Source organism: Microtus ochrogaster, unplaced genomic scaffold, assembly GCF_000317375.1.
Source record: "Microtus ochrogaster isolate Prairie Vole_2 unplaced genomic scaffold, MicOch1.0 UNK4, whole genome shotgun sequence".
Taxonomy (NCBI): Eukaryota; Metazoa; Chordata; class Mammalia; order Rodentia; family Cricetidae; genus Microtus; species Microtus ochrogaster.
Genome location: NW_004949102.1, coordinates 13856263 through 13874094, shown reverse-complemented (window position 1 = coordinate 13874094; position 17832 = coordinate 13856263). Strand labels below are relative to the sequence as shown.

Sequence of the window (17832 nt, the reverse complement as noted above, 5' to 3'; positions counted from 1 at the left end):
GATAGGTACACTTTCCTTGTCTCTGCATTTCTGAGCACTAGGTTTGTAATTCCCTGTTGTTTATAAATTGTGATTTTGATATCAATATGAAATTTAGTGGATGAACAAGGAAGGGAAAGTCATGTTTTAATAATTATGTGTTTGTGTTTGTCAAGTTGACAAGGATTTGATTGTGCTAGCTACTTTTATAACAGCTTGTCATAAATTAGAGGCATTTTGGAAGAGGGAACCTTAGTTGAGAAAATGCCACCACCAGACAGTCCTGTAGGGCATTTTCTTGGTTAATGGTAGATGCAGGAGAGCCCAACCCATTGTAGGTAGTGCCACCTCTGAGATGGTGGCCCTGGGTGATGTGGGATTCCCCTTTGTATGCTGTGAATAACATTGGTTAATGAATAAAAATACTGCCTGGGCCTGCTGATAGGGCAGAGTAGAATTAGGTGGGGAAAACTAAACTGAATGCTTTGAGAAAGAAGGCAGAGTCAGAGAGAAGCCATGCAACCCAACAGATGCCGGAAATTTACCTGGTAAGCCACTGCTTCGTGGCAATACACAGATTAATAGAGATGGGTTAAAATAATGTGTAAGAGCTAGCCAATAAGAAGCTTGAGCTAATGGGCCAAGCAGTGATTTAATTAGTACAGTTTCTATGTAGTTATTTCAGGAGTCTAGGAATCTGGGAAACAAACAAGTGGCCTCCAACTACAAATTGGTGCCAATTGTGGCCAACTAAAATCCACTTAAAACCTGAGAGAATTTGGGAAGGAATTCCAGGCCAAAACAAAACAAACAAACAAACAAACAAAAACAACAGAGTTAAGCATGGCTTAATTCCATTGCTTCTTACTTAAGAGAGGTTTTCCTGATTCAGTGATAGCAGAAAAAAAAAAGCCTTGCAGCTTTAAAACATTAGCTTTCTAAGCTGTGCTGCCAGCATGAACTCTGACTCTTTCAGGAGGTTGAGGATTTAGATGGGGTTTGTGGGCAGCATGCTGCAAGTTACTTGGTGGCAGCATGGGCCAACTGGTTATGAGTCGAGGTGGTCAGAACGGCTCCCATTTGGCAGTCTCAGGCACTGAACTGCATGTTGGACTGGGCAGAGCAAGCAGGCAGGGCTGTTTTTTCCCTAGCAATGCCACCATTTAGATTTTTGAAAAGTGCTTAGTATTTTAAGAAGCTGTCCTGGTCAGAAAATGATTACAGATATGCAATAAGGACAGATTCAAACATAAAAGGTCTCTAAAGGAGACACAGTATGCTTAAAAATGATTGTAGGCTTGAGAGAGAGAAAAAAAAAAGACTAAAGAGACCGTAACTATAATATAAAAGAGTACAGACAGTTATAGTTTAAAGGAGTAAAGATAATAAAATAAATATTAAACTTGTAGAAAAAGTAACAGAGTAAGAAAATAAGTCATGTAAAGATAGAATATATACAGAGAGTCTGGATTATATATATTATTGTGTTTTCTTTGAATTTTTTGACTGTGAAAGAGCTAAGTACAGAGAGATATTTCATTGTATGGATTGCTAAGCTAAACCAACATAAAGGGATCTTGACTTCAGAATTTGAGTCTAAGGATATGTTGCTTTGGAAAAGAGGTTCTGCTTTTGTTTCCACAGAAGATGAGAACATGTGGATTAATTCCAGACTAATGTGGTTTGATGGACCAAGACCACCCATAGAGGTCTCTGTAAAACACCCCCAAAATACTTTGCCCAACAAAAACAGGAAGCTGTTTGGAGAGAACTATGCCTATATTCCAAAATATTGTCTGTAAATGCTTTTTTACATTTAAAGGGGGATATGCTATAGAGATTTACAATGGTATGGATCTTGGTTTATTAATACAAATTTAAGGTCAATTTTATTATAAATATTTCTGTATTGTGTTTGTGCAGCTCATTTAAAATGTAATATATAATTAAGAAAAAATTAGTTAATAGTTAATCATTGATAATAATCAAGTTTGTAGTCATTTTAATTAGTTTTTTAGAGGTATAGAGAGATATATTCCTGTTAGATAGGTATTCTTCAAATCTTACAGAAACCTTCAGAATATGGCATTTAAAATATTTTAATAACTTAGAACTTTTCATGACAATGAGACACATCTGTTCCTGGTAGCACCAATTATTTCAAAAGGAAGATGGTCATTGAAGAGGCTCCTCATTGAGCTTGTTAGCCATTTGGGTGAGAAACTGTTCTTGGCTAAATGGTTTGATACTATGCTGTATGAACTGGACATGCAAGATACACAGAGAAATGACTGCTGAACTTGCCTAAAGGTAAGATGGTCTTTTGGGGTTCCTGCTCCATGAAAGAGTCTGACACACATTCTGCAGGGTATAGAATAAAGGGACTGATGGGCTTTGCCATTACAAGGCAGAACAGATCTTCAAATTTCCTGCTTTGCTGAAAAGTTTGTTGGATACTATAGGCCTGTAGGCTGAAGATGAATGCTCCAATGATACAGAAGAATTTTGGGTGACTTTCCAGGTGGCAAGCTGTCTTTGTCAATTGTAGAGTTTTGGAAGTTGTTTACAATGTACTTCCTTTTTACTTAGGTAATATTATATCCTTCTGGAGTCTTTGATGAAGTTGAAAAATATATAGTTATAGTTACAGTTTTCCTTAGTTATGCTAAAAGATAAAGTAGATATAAATATTGTAACTAATTCTTGCTTGATAACTATTTTGTTATATGCAATTTTTCTGTGTTAAAGTTAAAACCTTCCTTTTTATTTAAACAGAAAAGGGGAGGTGATGTGAGATTCCTCTCTGTATGCTATGAATACCATTAGTTAATGAATAAAAAAACTGCCTGGGCCTGTTGATAGGGCAGAGTAGAACTAGTCAGGGGAAATTAAACTGAATGCTGGGAGAAAGAAGGCGGAGTCAGAGAGAATCTATGTAGCTCCACAGGAGACAGATTCTGGAACTTTACCCAGTAAGCCACATCTTGTGGTGATACACAAATTAATAGAGATGGGTTAAATTAATATGTAAGTGCTAGCCAATAAGAAACTTGAGCTAATGTGCCAAGAAATGATTTATTTAATACAGTTTCTATGTGGTTATTTCAGGAGTCTGGGCAGCTGGGAAACAAACAAGCAGCCTCTAACTACACCTGGGTGCTATTAGAAAGTAGGTTGAACAAACCACGAGGATCAAGCCATTGAGCGTGGCCATCTGTACCATTTCCTTCCCTGACTTCCCTCAGTGATGGAGTGTGACCTGAGAGTTGAAAGTTGAAAAGCCTTTTCTTTCCCAAGTTATTATTATTATTATTTTTTTTTTTGGTTTTTCGAGACAGGGTTTCTCTGTGGCTTTGGAGCCTGTCCTGGAACTAGCTCTGTAGACCAGGCTGGTCTCAAACTCACAGAGATCCGCCTGCCTCTGCCTCCCGAGTGCTGGGATTAAAGGCGTGCGCCACCACCGCCCGGCCTCCCAAGTTATTTTGATCATGGTGTTCTATCCCAGCCTTAGACATCTCAACTAAGACACCAATAAATGCCTGGTTTGCAAACTTTGCCCAGGATCTGGTTTCTAAGGAATGCAGACAAAAACGTATTTGTTCACATTACCTCTTTGTTTTAATTTATGTGTATTTTTTTTTTCAAACAGCCCCTAAAGTTAGGACATAAATGCTTGTTAAACTGTCATCACCCAGCTACCTAATAACATTTGGTTAGGTTCTTCATAAATGTTACCTTAGAGGTGTCAGAAGAAATACTCACCAAGACGCCTTGGTGGCATGAACTGTGAAGGTTTGTGGCTTCCTCCTGTAGAGGTCTAGCCGGTGCAGGGTCCAGAGGTGTGAGTAGGCTCTGCTTGGGTGAGGGGCAGATAGTTGGGGTACTAAGTAGAAGAAGAGCAATCTTAGGGAGACCTGCATGGCCTTACAGACTTCATGAAGACTTGAGGCATCAGTTTGTGGAACACAATACACACAGCTCCAGAAAAATCTTCCTTCTTCCCCACTTTCCACCCCCCTTTCCCTCCCTCCCCGCCTCTTGTTCTCAGCTTCCCTCGCCTGCCTTAGGTCTTCAGTTATAATCATGCCCCTCTCTCTCACTCTTTCCCCCCTCTCTCTTATATACCCATTTTTAGAAGCCTTATTACTCATTTTGATCTATACATAACGGAGATCTTCAATATATGCATGCTTGTGCAACTGCTTTTTACCAAACACGATCCTGTGTTATTGCATGAAAATTCCTGCGTACTTATTTCAGGAATAACGGTTGCATTGTCATCTGCCTTGCAGTGTTATAGGCTGCTAAATTTCTAGTCCCAGCACCTTCTCAACTGACTTATAACAAAGTACACACTTAATATTTTCTTCCTTCCTTCCTTCCTTCCTTCCTTCCTTCCTTCCTTCCTTCCTTTCTTTCTTTCTTTCTTTCTTTCTTTCTTTCTTTCTTTTTTAAAAACCACCCTCCCACACCCCTTGTAAGAGCAAACTGGGGCCTGAGATGGCTCGGGAGATTGTTGCCAAGACTCCTATCCCGAGCTTGAATCCTGGAGCCCACGAGGTGGAAGCAGAGAATGCTTTTCCCCTGTGGTACATATGAGCATATTAAATAAAGAAGTAAGTAAGTAAATAAATAAATGCAAAATTGTAAAACCAAGCTTTAAATTTGGAAGACCAAGTCTGATAAAATTGGGATGTTAGTTGTTTACTTGAAGGACAATAGTAACAGGAATGTAAGTCATGGAGATTCTGCAATGGGGTGGGGTCCAACGAGAGGCTTACAGTTTATGTGGGGTCCAGAAACCAATGTTTGCATGTACCCAGCGATGTTCATGTTGCATTTGAAACCGTGCCACTCAGAATCGTACAGATTTTCAACAGTGCCCCTTTTCTATGATTGGAATGCGTCTGGTCCATGTTGAGGAATTCCACATCTTAGTAAATAGGAAACTGAATGAACAATTCCAAGTTTGCTTAGTAAAACATCAGGGGAAATAAATGCTTTAGAAGGACCACTGATCTTTCCAGTACCTTCTCAGAAGGTCCTCCCATAGAGGAACTCATTTTTTCTTATGCTTTAGTTGTCTGTGCCTCCCAGATGTCTCTCTGTCTTAATTTAGGGTGCATATGCACAGACCAAGATTGAAAAACTCATTTTCTTTTGTTTAGCAGCCCACAGAAAGACTCTTTAAGTATGCAAATATGCACCCTGATAGGCTGGGAAGGCTTTTCTATTAGCTTGGGAGACAGAATGTCTCCTGTTAGTACATATTGATTGAATTATGCAAACTCTCAAGATTCTAGCTAGGTTTGCCCAACTTTGCTTGGGCTCCATTGCTTTGTTTTCTAGCTTTCTCTTTTTCTGTATGTATACTCACTTTGATATGTCTCAATAATTTCATTTCAAGCCTGAGGATATATGTTGTGTATATTTTGTGTATGTAGGTCCCAGTTTTTCCATTAGTAGGAGCATGCTGAGCATCTTTCTTGACCCTTATTTTCCTTTTTAGGCGACACTATTATTGTTGAGATCATTTTATAATAACATAATTTCCTCCATTTCTCCAAATGGCGGCAGAGAATTTTATTCCTCATAGGTAATTAGCCATATATTAACGTTAATGTAGATTTACTAGTCTCTTTCCACCCTTAGTCTTATGAGAATCCTTACTAATACACCAGAGGGAGCATTTCTAGAAAGGGATTGTTGGGTTAGTTAGGAAATGCGTTCTCTCTCTCTCTCTCTCTCTCTCTCTCTCTCTCTCTCTCTCTCTCTTTGGTGGAGAAATGGTCTTGCTGTGTAAGTACGGCTGCCTGGAACCTGCTACATAAACTAGACTAACCTATGTATAGTAGGGTATTCTCTTGTCTCTCTCTAGTAAGTGCTAGGGTTACAGATGTGAGCCACCACACCCAACTCAGGTAAGACATTTCATACACTGATAGATGTTAGCAAATTTCCTCAATTTACCTACCCACCATTTTCACCAGCATCATCTATTAGCAAACTATTCTAACGTGGCATTTAATAGTTCAAGCTTCTGTTTCACAAAAAAGTCAATTTGAGTGTATTTTGCATTTTCAAAGCCAAATAGGCTCTTTCTCGAGAATCAATGATAGCATATGATAGGTATGCCTAGCATATACTGTATGATCTGTTAACAGAGGGTATAATGTAGCCTGAACACACACTTGGGAGAGACTGATGGCAAACACTTACTGTGGTTCAAGTTTAACATGATAGGAACCTGTTGGGGAACACTCAACACATTCTAGAAGGGTCCTCAATGGGGGCATCTGGGTGAGATAGATGTGCGCACTAAGATCCAACGGAGGTGAAGGAGACAACAGGGACATGGTGGATACCGGAGATCGAATAGGAGACAGCAGGTCATTGTGTGCAAAGATAAGAGTGGATAGAGCAGAAAGAAGATGAAATAAATTTGCACATAAGCCAGCTCTGGGTGAAGGGGAAGTGGGCAACCTCCACCATGTACTCATATGGTCTTTAGAGATCAGCCACCTATCCCCAAACAATGTGAACTTTACCCTAAGGATGATAGTCCATTAGGAACATTTAGAAGTAGAAGGGTGACATAGCAGAAATGGTTTGGGGGAAGATGTGGCTACTGAGGAAGGTGGTCCAGGAGTTTAGAGAGGCTGACATTTAATCTAGATGTTTGTGGATCTTGCCTTAAAAGTGGTTAAAGCCTCTTCTGAAGTGTGTGTGTGTGTGTGTGTGTGTGTGTGTGTGTGGTGTACACTATTCCAGGGAGGCAGAAGGACCAGCTACTTGAAGGGTGCTAAGGAAATGCAGGTGTGTGTGTGTGTGTGTGTGTGTGTGTGTGTGTGTGTGTATAGCGCTGATCCCCCAACAGATATTCTTTCTTCATTTCTCCCTGGAAATGTCCCTACCTCTATCTTATATAATGCATGTGTGAGAGGAATTACAGACTGTGAGACCTGGAAGACGTTTGAGATACCTCTGCTCAAGCTCCTAGTTTTAGTCGTAGCAAAAGAAAGGCAGAGGAATTTAAGAATTTGCTTCTGCTAAGGCAAAGTCAGCCTGCGACTGCTCTCTCGTCCGTCTTTACTAGCACCACATCTACGTATGTAGTTTGGTTACACACACCTACTGTTGAGTATAGATCTTTCTTCTGTTTGCTGACAGCAGAGATTTCTTGGGTGAAAAACCTCTAATTTAGAAAATGATCTGTCTTAAACACTTTGCAGCCCATCGTTCAAATTGCACAGACTTCAATAATCTTAGAAACAAAAACTGAGACAGAGAGCGGAGCAGTTGTTAAATTTTGACAGCGCAGTTGCTTTCAATGTCGGGTTCTGAACCGCTAGACGCCCCTTCCTGAGTGAGCCTCTCCTCTCCTCATCCTGCAACCCCAGGGCATGGGAAACCACAGCAGGAGGGGTCTCAGATCCTCACTTCTGCCTCAAGGATGCGCTCAGCCTTCTGCTTCACCGAGGATCCAGTGATCCGATTCAATCTAATTAACAGCTGTTTAGGGAGCATCTCTAAGCTTTTGGAAGGCATCAAGTAAGGATCTGGACGAAGACGTTCATGGATGAAGATGTCCCAACCCTCTCCTAGAGAAAAAGAAACTGGGGCTTAAATCTAACCCCCTCTATAATTCACATGGTTAACGAATTCCCCCTGAGGTTCCTACCAACAGTGCTCCAGATACATCCCCCTAAAGATCCTCCACGTCTGGAGGTTATTGCCTGGTGCCAGCTCTGGGGCTGCAAGGAGGTGATGGAGAAAATGTTGCCTCTGGAATCTGGCATCAGTGGACTGAGACCAAGTCGTGTCCAGAAGCTCACCAGCCACTACCAAGGCAGAGTAGCTCCTGGGTCCGGGTCCGCTTCCCTTGTGTGCTAAGCAGGGCGCGGCAGGCTTGCCTCCAAGTTTCCCAGGACACTCTCCTTTCCTGATGGCCGGTGTTCGTCCCCAGCAGCTCCCTATACCTTCCCCTCTCTGCTCCATTGCGGTTCGTTGCCTGCAGGCAGAGTTCAAGTTCAGCCACGGCTTTTGCTCTGGATTTAGAAAAAAGAAAAGGGGGTGGGAGAATTGGAGGGAGCCGGCTAGTCGGGCGAGGCCGAGGGGAGGCGGAGAGAGGTGGCCTCTGATTGGTTGGGGAGGGGGAGTGGAGGCACGGAGTTTCCCACAATGCCCCGGTGCGGTGCAGCCGCGGATGGATGCTGCGGGAAGGGGCTGCCATTTGCTGCCCCTGCCAGCGGCGCGCGGACCTGCACGCGCTCCCGCCGCCTCCAGCTCCCTCAGCCCGCCCGGCCTTTGCAGCGGCACCGCCTTGGCTTCCTCCGCGGCCGCCGGAGCGGTCGCCATGAACCCCAGCTCCTCGGCGGGAGAGGAGAAAGGGGCGACGGGTGGCAGCAGCAGCAGCGGAAGCGGCGCCGGGAGCTGCTGCCTAGGCGCCGAGGGCGGTGCGGACCCGCGGGGTGCAGGGGCAGCGGCTGCTGCCGCCCTGGAGGAGCCCGCGGCCGCCGGACAGAAGGAGAGGGAAGAGGCGCTGGAGGAGAAGCTGAGGGACTTAACTTTCCGGAAGCAGGTCTCTTACAGGTAGGCGCGGGAGCCAGCAAGACAGGTGCCACCCAGGGCGGGGGACACTTGCTCTTGCTCCAGAGAGGTACTTTGTGGAGTTAGGGCTGTATCTCCAGCTCTTTCTCTCTCCTCAACTCTCTCTGTGTCCCTGCCTCTCCCCGTCCCTCTTTCTGTTTCCGAATCTCTGTCTGTCTGTCTCTCCCCTCCTTCTCTCTCCTGGGGATATGTGTTGTTCTCTCTCATCCTTTAATACTGAGCTGGAGGGAAGAAACGGGATACCCTCAGCTTGTCCCTGCCACACCAAGGAGGGGTAGCATTTGTAAGAGGAGAAAACGCTAAGGTCAGAACAAGATTTAAACCGCGTCTGTGAGTGCATGGGTAGCGGGTGCAGACCCAGACATGCCCAGCTTAAAGAAAAGTCGTCCAAGTTGCCCCTACGCTGGTGTCATTTCCAGCATTCCCCCTGCCTTTCAGAGTTCCCTGGGGGAGCCGTGGGCACTAACTGGATAGCCGAGATCTGCTCTGACAGGCAGGAAAGAACAACCTTATACAGAATAGAAATCCTTATGGAAGTTCTTATCTTGAAATCCCATTAAGGATCAGTGGGATGCTGGTCTCGGAGGTATGTTAGTAGGTATTTGGCATTAGGTGCACATGTGTTATCTCCTTCTCTCGGTGTGCCCAGCAGATGATTTGGGCAGCCTACTCCCAAGCTATGGGTGAGGGTGAGAAGACACCGTGCTGGCCCCCGAGGATGGATGTGTCTGTGACACAAGGACAGTAGAGGAAGAAATGTCCACCCGATTACGTTTAAAGAAGCCCAAACTGTGTCAGGATTTGAACCAAAGTGAGGTTCCTTACCCTTCCTTTCCATTGCCAGGCAAGAGAGAAGGTGCCGGGACCACCCTCGGTAATGTCTTTTTTTTTTTTTTCAAAGTTTAGCAAACATCCTAGCATAGATTTATGAAGGCTTGTACTTGCTGGGTCTCAGAGGAATACTTGAAAAGGGGTCGGGGAAGGCATCCTTGTAGCTGGCTTCCTTTTGGGTTGGCAGGTCCCTTTTAGAAAACCACCTAAAGTATTAAGCCTGTCACACCATGTGCTGTTATGTAAGCAAAAGCAGATGACAGAGGTGTGTGGGTTGCGAGGGTGTGCTCTGTTTCTGGGGGCAGGTGTGTGAATCATTGGGATCCCCACAGGCACTGCCTGGACTGGAGGCCCTGTCGCCAGGGTTTCTGCTCTTTCCCAAATGGTCTTCCTCACCAGGTGGTTGCCGCCACATCCATCGCTTGCATTCCCTTCTCCACGCAGAGGGAGTTTCCCACCTGAGTTGTTCCCTTAGTTACTCACACAGGCCAGATCCAATCGGATCTTTCTTTTTATATTTTCGGGTTCTAAAAATAGGCGGGTGGTAGGGAGTGGGGTAGCTCTAGGGAGGGATGCTAGGACACGGGCAGCTCTACTTACGATGGTCTGTCTGGCTCTTAGGGGAACAGGGACTATATTCAGCCTAGTTTAGGAACTGTGAGTTGCTGGGGGGGGGTGTTATTATTTGAAGTACATTGTGGGTCTGGCTTCTGGGCTAAGAGAAGCTCCTGGGTTATTGGTATTCATGAGACTCCTTATTGGGTAGGGCTGTGAAGCCAGAATTTGCAAGGGAAATCTCCTCAGCTTGCCTCTTGGCAGGGGTCATTCTCTGAGCCTGTCTCCTGGAAAAGCATACTGTTGGGGCTGCAGCTCTCCGGCGTGTTCCCGCAGGCACGTGGACGTGTGTACACACACAAACACAGACGTGTGAACGGCAGCAAGAGAGGAATAGCACATGATACTGGCCTGTCTTGAACCCCACAGTGGTGGCTTTCATTTATTGGATGCTATTTCTTTTTAAATTAAGCCCCACCATTACCAGGGCAGTGACACTTGGCACACAGAGCATCTCAGGTGTGCAGCCTCCATTCTCTGTGGGTGAGGACGGTTGTCACACTCCTAAGGTGATGCTTACACATCACCACCTGAGAATTGCTGTCTCAGATGTGCAATAATTGACCCTTGAACTCATACACCGTCCAGCCAAACCAAGCAGATAGCCTCCATGGCAAGAAGGGCAGCGAGGGACGATCTCACCTGGCATGTGTTTATCCTGAGTAATCTCTGTATTTTGGTCACTGCTATGTATTTATTTTTAGAGTCAGAGGAAATGGTCTATCTGTTTGCCAGGGTGGTTCTCTTTGCTGGACTTCGAGATGGAGCTGGACTTGATGGTTCTAATGAAAGGCTGATGAGAAATCTGTAAAGATGATCTGGGTGTTGGCTCCTCAGGGGGTCCCCTACTGCCTCCATGTGATCCTGAGGCTTCAGGGCACAGCTTAGGGTGGGAACTGGTAGGAGTGAAGGGAGAGGAATCAGAAAGGCCCCCCGGGGAACAGTCTATGCAGAAGTGTGTATCTCAGTGGGAGGTAGAGCTTCCATGTAAGGGGATCATTTGAGGTGGTGAAGTGGAGATTCTCAAGCAGGTGGAAATGTCTTGAAGAACACGAACATTTGTGGAGTGAAAGTTGGTGTGAAAGAAGGGGGCTTTGGAGGAGTGTGTGTGTGTGTGTGTGTGTAGGGAGGGTCTCATCTGTTCCTCTTGTTGCTAAGGAACATATAAGCTAGCCTAGAGTTTAAAAATAAATGAAGAGTGGGTGGGCATATGCAGTGACTCCTGTCTTTTTAGGAACCAGAGCCCTTTACAAAAAGCCTTTAAATAACCGTTTCTGGAGGCAGATTATTCATTTTGCTGACTTTTACTTTGTTAAGTAAAATAAACTCCTTTATATACCCCCAGACTTCCCCTCATTATCTTTTCTTTGTTGGCTGCTCTTTTGGGGGGGGATGATTTTTCCAATGAGAATTTTCCTCTATTTCAGAATCTGAACCCCAAGAGCACATAGTCCCCGTAGACTGTAAAGCTAAAGGTTTGAGCAGGCAGTGCAAGTGATCCAGCTCTTTTCTGTTCAAATTACTACTTCCTTTTTCTTGGCAAATTATGGTGCTGCAACAGATACATATGTGTAAATGACTATATAATATGTAGGAACTCATTTTTAGAACTGCTGTATTTTAAGTCGGTAAAATAGAAAAGGGGAAAACTCGGAAAGACACAGGGAAGGCGAGGAAGAGGTAGAGAGAAGGTAGCTGATACTTATTACAGTCTCTTTATTAGGCACTGTGGGAAGTATCACAGCATGTTGAATCTTTGTGTGTATCTGTGTGAAGCATGGGTGTGGGTACATGCGTGTAGATGTGCATGTCCATGTTAACATGTGTGTGCGTGCACATGAGTGTGTGCACGCGTGTGTGCAGGGGCATGTGGAGGGCTGACGTTGAAATTGTCTTTTTTAGAGCTCTCTCCACTTTAGTTTTTGAGGCAGGATCTCTCACTAAACTTGGAGCTGTCTGATTCTGGCCAGTCTAACTAGCCAGCTTGCCCTGGGAAGAAATACCTTGTCTCTGACTCTCAAGCTCTGGGATTACAGGCGGCCACCATACCAACTCAGCTTTTAAGCTGATCGCAGGCTGAACTTTACTCCTCAGGCTGGCAGGACAAGAGCTTTATCGACTGAGTCTTCTTCCCAGACATGTACATTGCTTCTTATTTGAGCTTCATGGTTTATGAGCTTTTTGGTGTTGTAGATAATGAACCTGAAGCGTGGGGGGTGGGAGGGGAGCTTGGCTGGAAGCAAATCTGACTCTAAAGGACTTTCTGTTCAGGCTGCATCTTTCTGGTTGGCTCCTTGAGCATTGGTCTTAGGTTTGAACTCTTTTCATGTGCGGATGAGTGTGTGTGTGTGTGTGTGTGTGTGTGTGTGTGTGTGTGTGTGTGCTGACTTTTCATCCCACCTACCAACTGTAGGTCTACCCGCTTTCTCTCTCTCTCCTTTTTTTTTTCTTTTTTTAAAATTAAGAATGGGTCTCCCTGTGTAGCTTTGACTGTCTTGGAACTCACTATGTACAACTATGTAAACCAGGGTGGTCTCAAACTCAGAGGTCCACCTGAGTGCTGGAGTTAAAGGCATGCCCCACCACACCCAGCTTTCCCTGCACCTCCTATGTCTTTCATTCTTTGGGCTGAGACTCTGCCTTGGTCTCTATGGCCTAGTGCCTTAAGAAACCCTCTACTAGTTCAGCATTGGAAATAAATATAAATTCATCATCCCCAGCAAATTGTTTGGTTTTGCTTCTGAGAACAAAACCACCTCCGAGACACCTGCTATCTCCACGAAGACACCCATGTTAGAAGTTTATGCACTTTTAAAATAATTTCTGCAGGTGCTGTGTAGGTGCAGTGAGGTTTATTGCAAAGCTGCCGCCTTTCCTCTTTGGGCGACACACAGTGAAAGAGAAAGTACAAGTCTGTTCGTTAAGGAGCCCTTGACAGGTACCATTACTTATGAGATCTCCATGCACGGGCTTACAGTCTCTTCAGTTGAAAGCTGTGGTGGTCACACATGACCTTTCTCACAGGAAGTTTCTAATATAATACAGAAGCGATGACAAGGAACATGGACCTTCTCAGAGTAGACATTCCTTGGCTGTGATGAAACAGAGTATAGTTGTCTGTTGGTGACTGCGGAGGATCAGGCCCAGGACTACTGGGCAGATATGAAAATCTGCCCACACTCAAGCCCCTTCTGTAAAACAGCATTCCATGTGCCCTATAACCTATTTGCACTTTTTCATAACCCATAAATCATTCCATTACTTAAAATACCCAATACAATGTTAACATCATCTAAATAGTTGTCAGATACTATTACAAAAACAGTAATGACAATATGGCCTGTTTTGTCCAGAAACGATGAGTTTTCTTTCTTTTTTTTTCAAATATTTTCAGTCTATGATTTTTTTTGTGTCTATAGTGGTATAGTGCAGACAGTGTTGTGGTCTGTTCTCTGGAAAGGACAGCTGAAAAGTTGGAAGCTAAGCAGGACGGCATGGCATGACTTTGCTGTGATTTGGAGTTAGTAGCATACGGAGAACATTGTCTTTGTTACACAACCAGTTTTAAACATCATCACTATTTCATGCATTGGTTAGATAAAGACTTCTGGATGAGACAGAAGCACTTTCTGTCATTATTTAGGTACCACCAAGTATTGGCTTCCTCCCTTGGGACACATACCAGGTGTGACGTCAAACTAGCTGCAGTCCAGGGCACGATTGCTAACACTCATCTTTGAGAGGTTGGGTTTGATTTTTTTTCTTCCTTTTGCACAGGAGAGTTCTCTCGCTGAGCCTCATGGAGCTGGGGGCTGGAGAAGCAGAATAGCGCTTTGCTGATGTTCAATTCTGTTGTGGCAACAGTGGTATTGCCTCATGGGGCCAAACTAAATTAGAGGAGAGCTAGCTCTTTCCAACATTCTACTTTCTAATCTGAGAAAACGAGGACTCTCAGGGAGGGCCAACCTGGTTACTGCACCTCTCTGTTCTTCTGGGCTGGCATCTGGGGTACATGTTTCTTCTCTCACCCCAAGGCATACCTGGGGTGGAAGCCCCTGTGAGACCAGAGGCATCTGGAGAGGCAACAGTTAGCTTTGGGCTGAACATTTGTTTTCCAACTTAGGTTTGCACTGATCACACTGGTCCTGTGAACATTGATGATATCGTCTGAATCCCCATCTTGTGATAGTTGCTGCATCCAGTGGCATGTAGCTCTTCTTCCAATGGATACCAGGAGAAGATAGAACGTGCAGAAAATAATCATAAAACAGACTAACTTCTAATTGTTTGGGCTCTCTGGAGCAATTGCCAGCCACAGCAAGCCAGCGCAATGGGAGAGATTAAAGAAATGAAATCCCAAGCTAGGTAGGCCTGTTTGAACACAGTGTTCTCACAGCATCTCTCGGGCTTGTGTGCCAGCAAACTCCTCAGAAGGTGGGAGCGTTGAGGGTCCGTGCTCAGGTGGACCACAGTGGGGTCCCTTCAGATAGCTATGTTAGGAGTCAGCCATGGTATCCGGATCTGTAATTAAACTGGAGTTGAAACCTGATATCTTCTGGGTGGCGGTGGACAAATCGTATGTCCTCTTTGAGGCTCAGCATAGGCATCCGTAAAATGGTGCCACAGCGGTGTCTGCCTTGGAGGCTTGGAGATTAAGGGAGTACGCTCTTGTGCGGCACTCAGCCTCAAAGAATCTTGCTCTTCTTGATCGGTAGGTAGAAGAGAGATACTTGTTGAGTTAATAAACATAATCATCAACTTTAGACAAGCAGCTGCTCTTGCCTCTTTGGGGTCCATTGTAAATACCGATTTCCTATCGCCTGCCTTTCTCATACGCTCTACTCAGCAGCCCAGAGCCATGTTTATGTTTACAACTTTGTCCTGGAGTACCTGCTCCAGCCATCCAGCCAGCTGTCGGAGGCTGGAGGAGGGCGGCAGAAGCTCTTCCTTACCCATCTATTTGCAGCTTGTCAGGGAAAGGGCTTAATTTGCCTTCTGAGCAGCACTAATTAGCTCTCTGGTTCACTTTCTGTCTGTCTCATCCCTTTCCATGGGGCGGCATTGATTTTCTCCCCAGGGAATTTTCTGTCCATATTTCTTCCTGTGAGTAGAACTTTTAACCCAGCATTCCTGGGGATAGTCCTAACTGCAGTCCACTCTGTCTGACCACTCCAGCGACCGAGGCTATGTGTTACTTCACGTCTCTTTTCTTTAGACCCATCTGAATGATGTGCGTGTGTGTGCGTGTATGTGCATGCATAAGTTTATTTGAAGAGTGCTTTAGCTCACTCACTCTGTGACTCCGACTTTTGCTTTGTTTATAATTTGCTTAATAACCAACTCTTCAAAGAGTGACAGCTACTTTTCATACTCATGTATCCTGCACAGCACGAGAGAATGACTTGTGAGTTTGCCAGTACCCCTAGTATTCAAAGAGGTGTGGTCTGAACCCAGCTTGGACTATTCTAGAGAAAGTAAGTCATTGTGCCAGATGTATGCACATGGCTGAAAGAGGGCCCGTCCCAGGGGCAGCCGTAGGGAAAAGTCTTAGCAGGTAAATGCTGATGCTCCTTCTAGTCCCGAATTTTGTGCACTTTGGAATGAGCCGAGTACCATTGTTTAAAAGGAATTTCATGGTTCTTGGATCAAACCTCCATGAGACTTGCCTTTACATTTTTAGACTCACAAGTAAGTGTCTGGTAAGACCTGATTCTGGCTGTGCTACACTCATAATCTGGCTTTTGTTGGGTGTGGGGGCAACACTCAAACTTTAAAGTGTGATAATCTCTCTTTTACCTTGTTGGCTACTCTTGGAGTGAGGCTTAAGAGCCCTGGTTCTGAGCCTTACCACTGAGGCCCAAATAGTTACTTCTGCCTACTCATTGTGCGCTGTTCTGCAAGTCCCGTAAGGTTTCACTGTGCCTTAGTTTCCCTGTCTGTAAAATATTCACTGTGGTAGTACTATTTCCAGTTTGAAGGAGCTGACACAATTCTGGCCCCCACAAAGCAGACGGCATAGGTGTGCTTGCGTAGGTGGTGTCCTCTACATGGAAGTTCAGTGACATAGCAAGAAAATGCATTATTCTTTCAAATATTCAGCACCATATCAGTGACTGTCAGTAAAATGTTTCAGATAGTATGAAAATGAGGTAGACATCCATTAAGATGTGAAAACCTACAGGGTTTGGCGTTCACTGCAATTTAGAAGTTCTGCTGATTTCTAATATTGTACTTCCAGAATGGATTTGTATGTAGCTCACTCTTACCAGGCAGTGAACAAGGCTTCTGCTGTTGAGAGGTCTGGACACTGGAACAAAGCAGAAGGCAGAGAGCAGAGAGGCCAGGCGGCATCAATGTGTAGGGGGTCAGGGTGCAGTGACCCAAGCGTCTGTCTAGCTGGCCATCTGAGATCAGGAACCCTGACACGGAGAGCTGGGCCAGGGGTGGCAGAGTTCTGCAGTGTCAGGAGTAAGAACAGAGCTGTTACCTGGGACTGCAGGACACAAAACATCTCTCTTGCTGTCTTGATGATGTCTGCTTCGGAACACAGAGAGAGGCTGACTGGCCTATTCTGACAATCAGAGGGTAGGTGGGAGGGACGACCCGTCCCTGCTCTGGGTTATTTAAAAAATGGGAGGCTCAACCTTCTGGAATGCTCTACCAGTCAGCTCAAACAGGCCAAAGAACAGAATTATTTTTTAAAGAACTGTATATGGCTTTATTGTTGAGTACATAAAACCAGCTCAAGACTGATATAAATGTTGGGGTGTGTATGGGCGATTTATTCTCCTCAGGAGACAAAGATAAGGCACATGACTACTTTTGTATATTCGTAGATTTGTAGGAAATAGAAAGCAGATTTCTTAAAGGGGCAAATATTTATTAAAGTGTATATGTGTGAGGTGTGCTAGAGTTCTGGGAAAGTTATTATTATTTTTTGCATGTATGTGTGGTGTGTGTGTATGTGTGTTCATGTATGAGTGTGCTGGTGCATGTCTGCATGTATGCATAGGCCTTGATGTCAGGTCTCTCTACTGTGCGTATTGAGGTATTGCCTCTCACTCAAGTCCAGAGCCCACTGGTTCAGCTGGTCTGCTGCCAGCTTGCTCCAGGAATCTCCTGCCTCTGCATTCTGAGCACTGGGATCATGAGTAGCCTGCCATGCCAACCTGACATTTACATGGTGCTGGGGATCTGAATTCAAGTCTTTGTCTTTGCACAACAAGTATTTACAGATTGAATCATCTCCCCAGCCACTTGTAAAAAAAATCATTCTTATTTTTGTTTTTAAAACAAGCCAAACCTTGAAGGCAATTTGTTTAGAGATAAGAAGAGCTTTATAGGAGCTTATGTGGAAGCAGTGTTTAAAAGGGGTTTCATGTATCATTTTGAGGAAATCTTCTGGAACATTTCTCAGGCCAAAAGGACTGGAGATTTAATCATTGTGTGTGGCAGGCTTTGAGGCAAGGCACTCAGACGGAGAGCATTCCCTGTAGAGGTTTTTGATGGAAAAGCTTGATTAAAAATAGATTCTCTCTTTTAAATTGACCCCTTGTCCTTGTAGAGGCGGAGCGGTGGCATGCTCTTGTCTCTTTCGACTTGAAATGCAATCCCAAGCATTTGAGGTTTGAAGGAAGGAGAAAATCGTGGGGGCCATGTGTCTTTCTCGGCTGGCTGAGTCTCCAGCAGCTGCTGTACGAAGTATTAGAGCCCAAATGACCTGTAAACAGCATAGCGCTAGAGTCTCACGTCTGGAACCCTGGTACCTGGATGGCCAGGTTCTGGGGAGGGTTTCCT

At 44.7% G+C, this 17832-nt stretch overlaps 1 protein-coding gene across 3 annotated transcripts in view; it reads left to right on the top strand.

The window, feature by feature from the left end:
• Positions 1–8185: 8185 nt before the first annotated feature.
• The window catches only part of Dgki (diacylglycerol kinase iota), a 446406-nt gene continuing 436759 nt past the window's right edge, over positions 8186–17832 (top strand). For 2 of the 3 annotated variants that reach the window (XM_005365831.2, XM_026788536.1), the window contains exon 1: positions 8186–8571. In XM_005365831.2, coding sequence (XP_005365888.1) covers positions 8186–8571 — 386 coding nt within the window. The remainder of the gene's footprint in view (positions 8572–17832) is intronic. The other variant, XM_026788537.1, reaches the window with a different exon arrangement.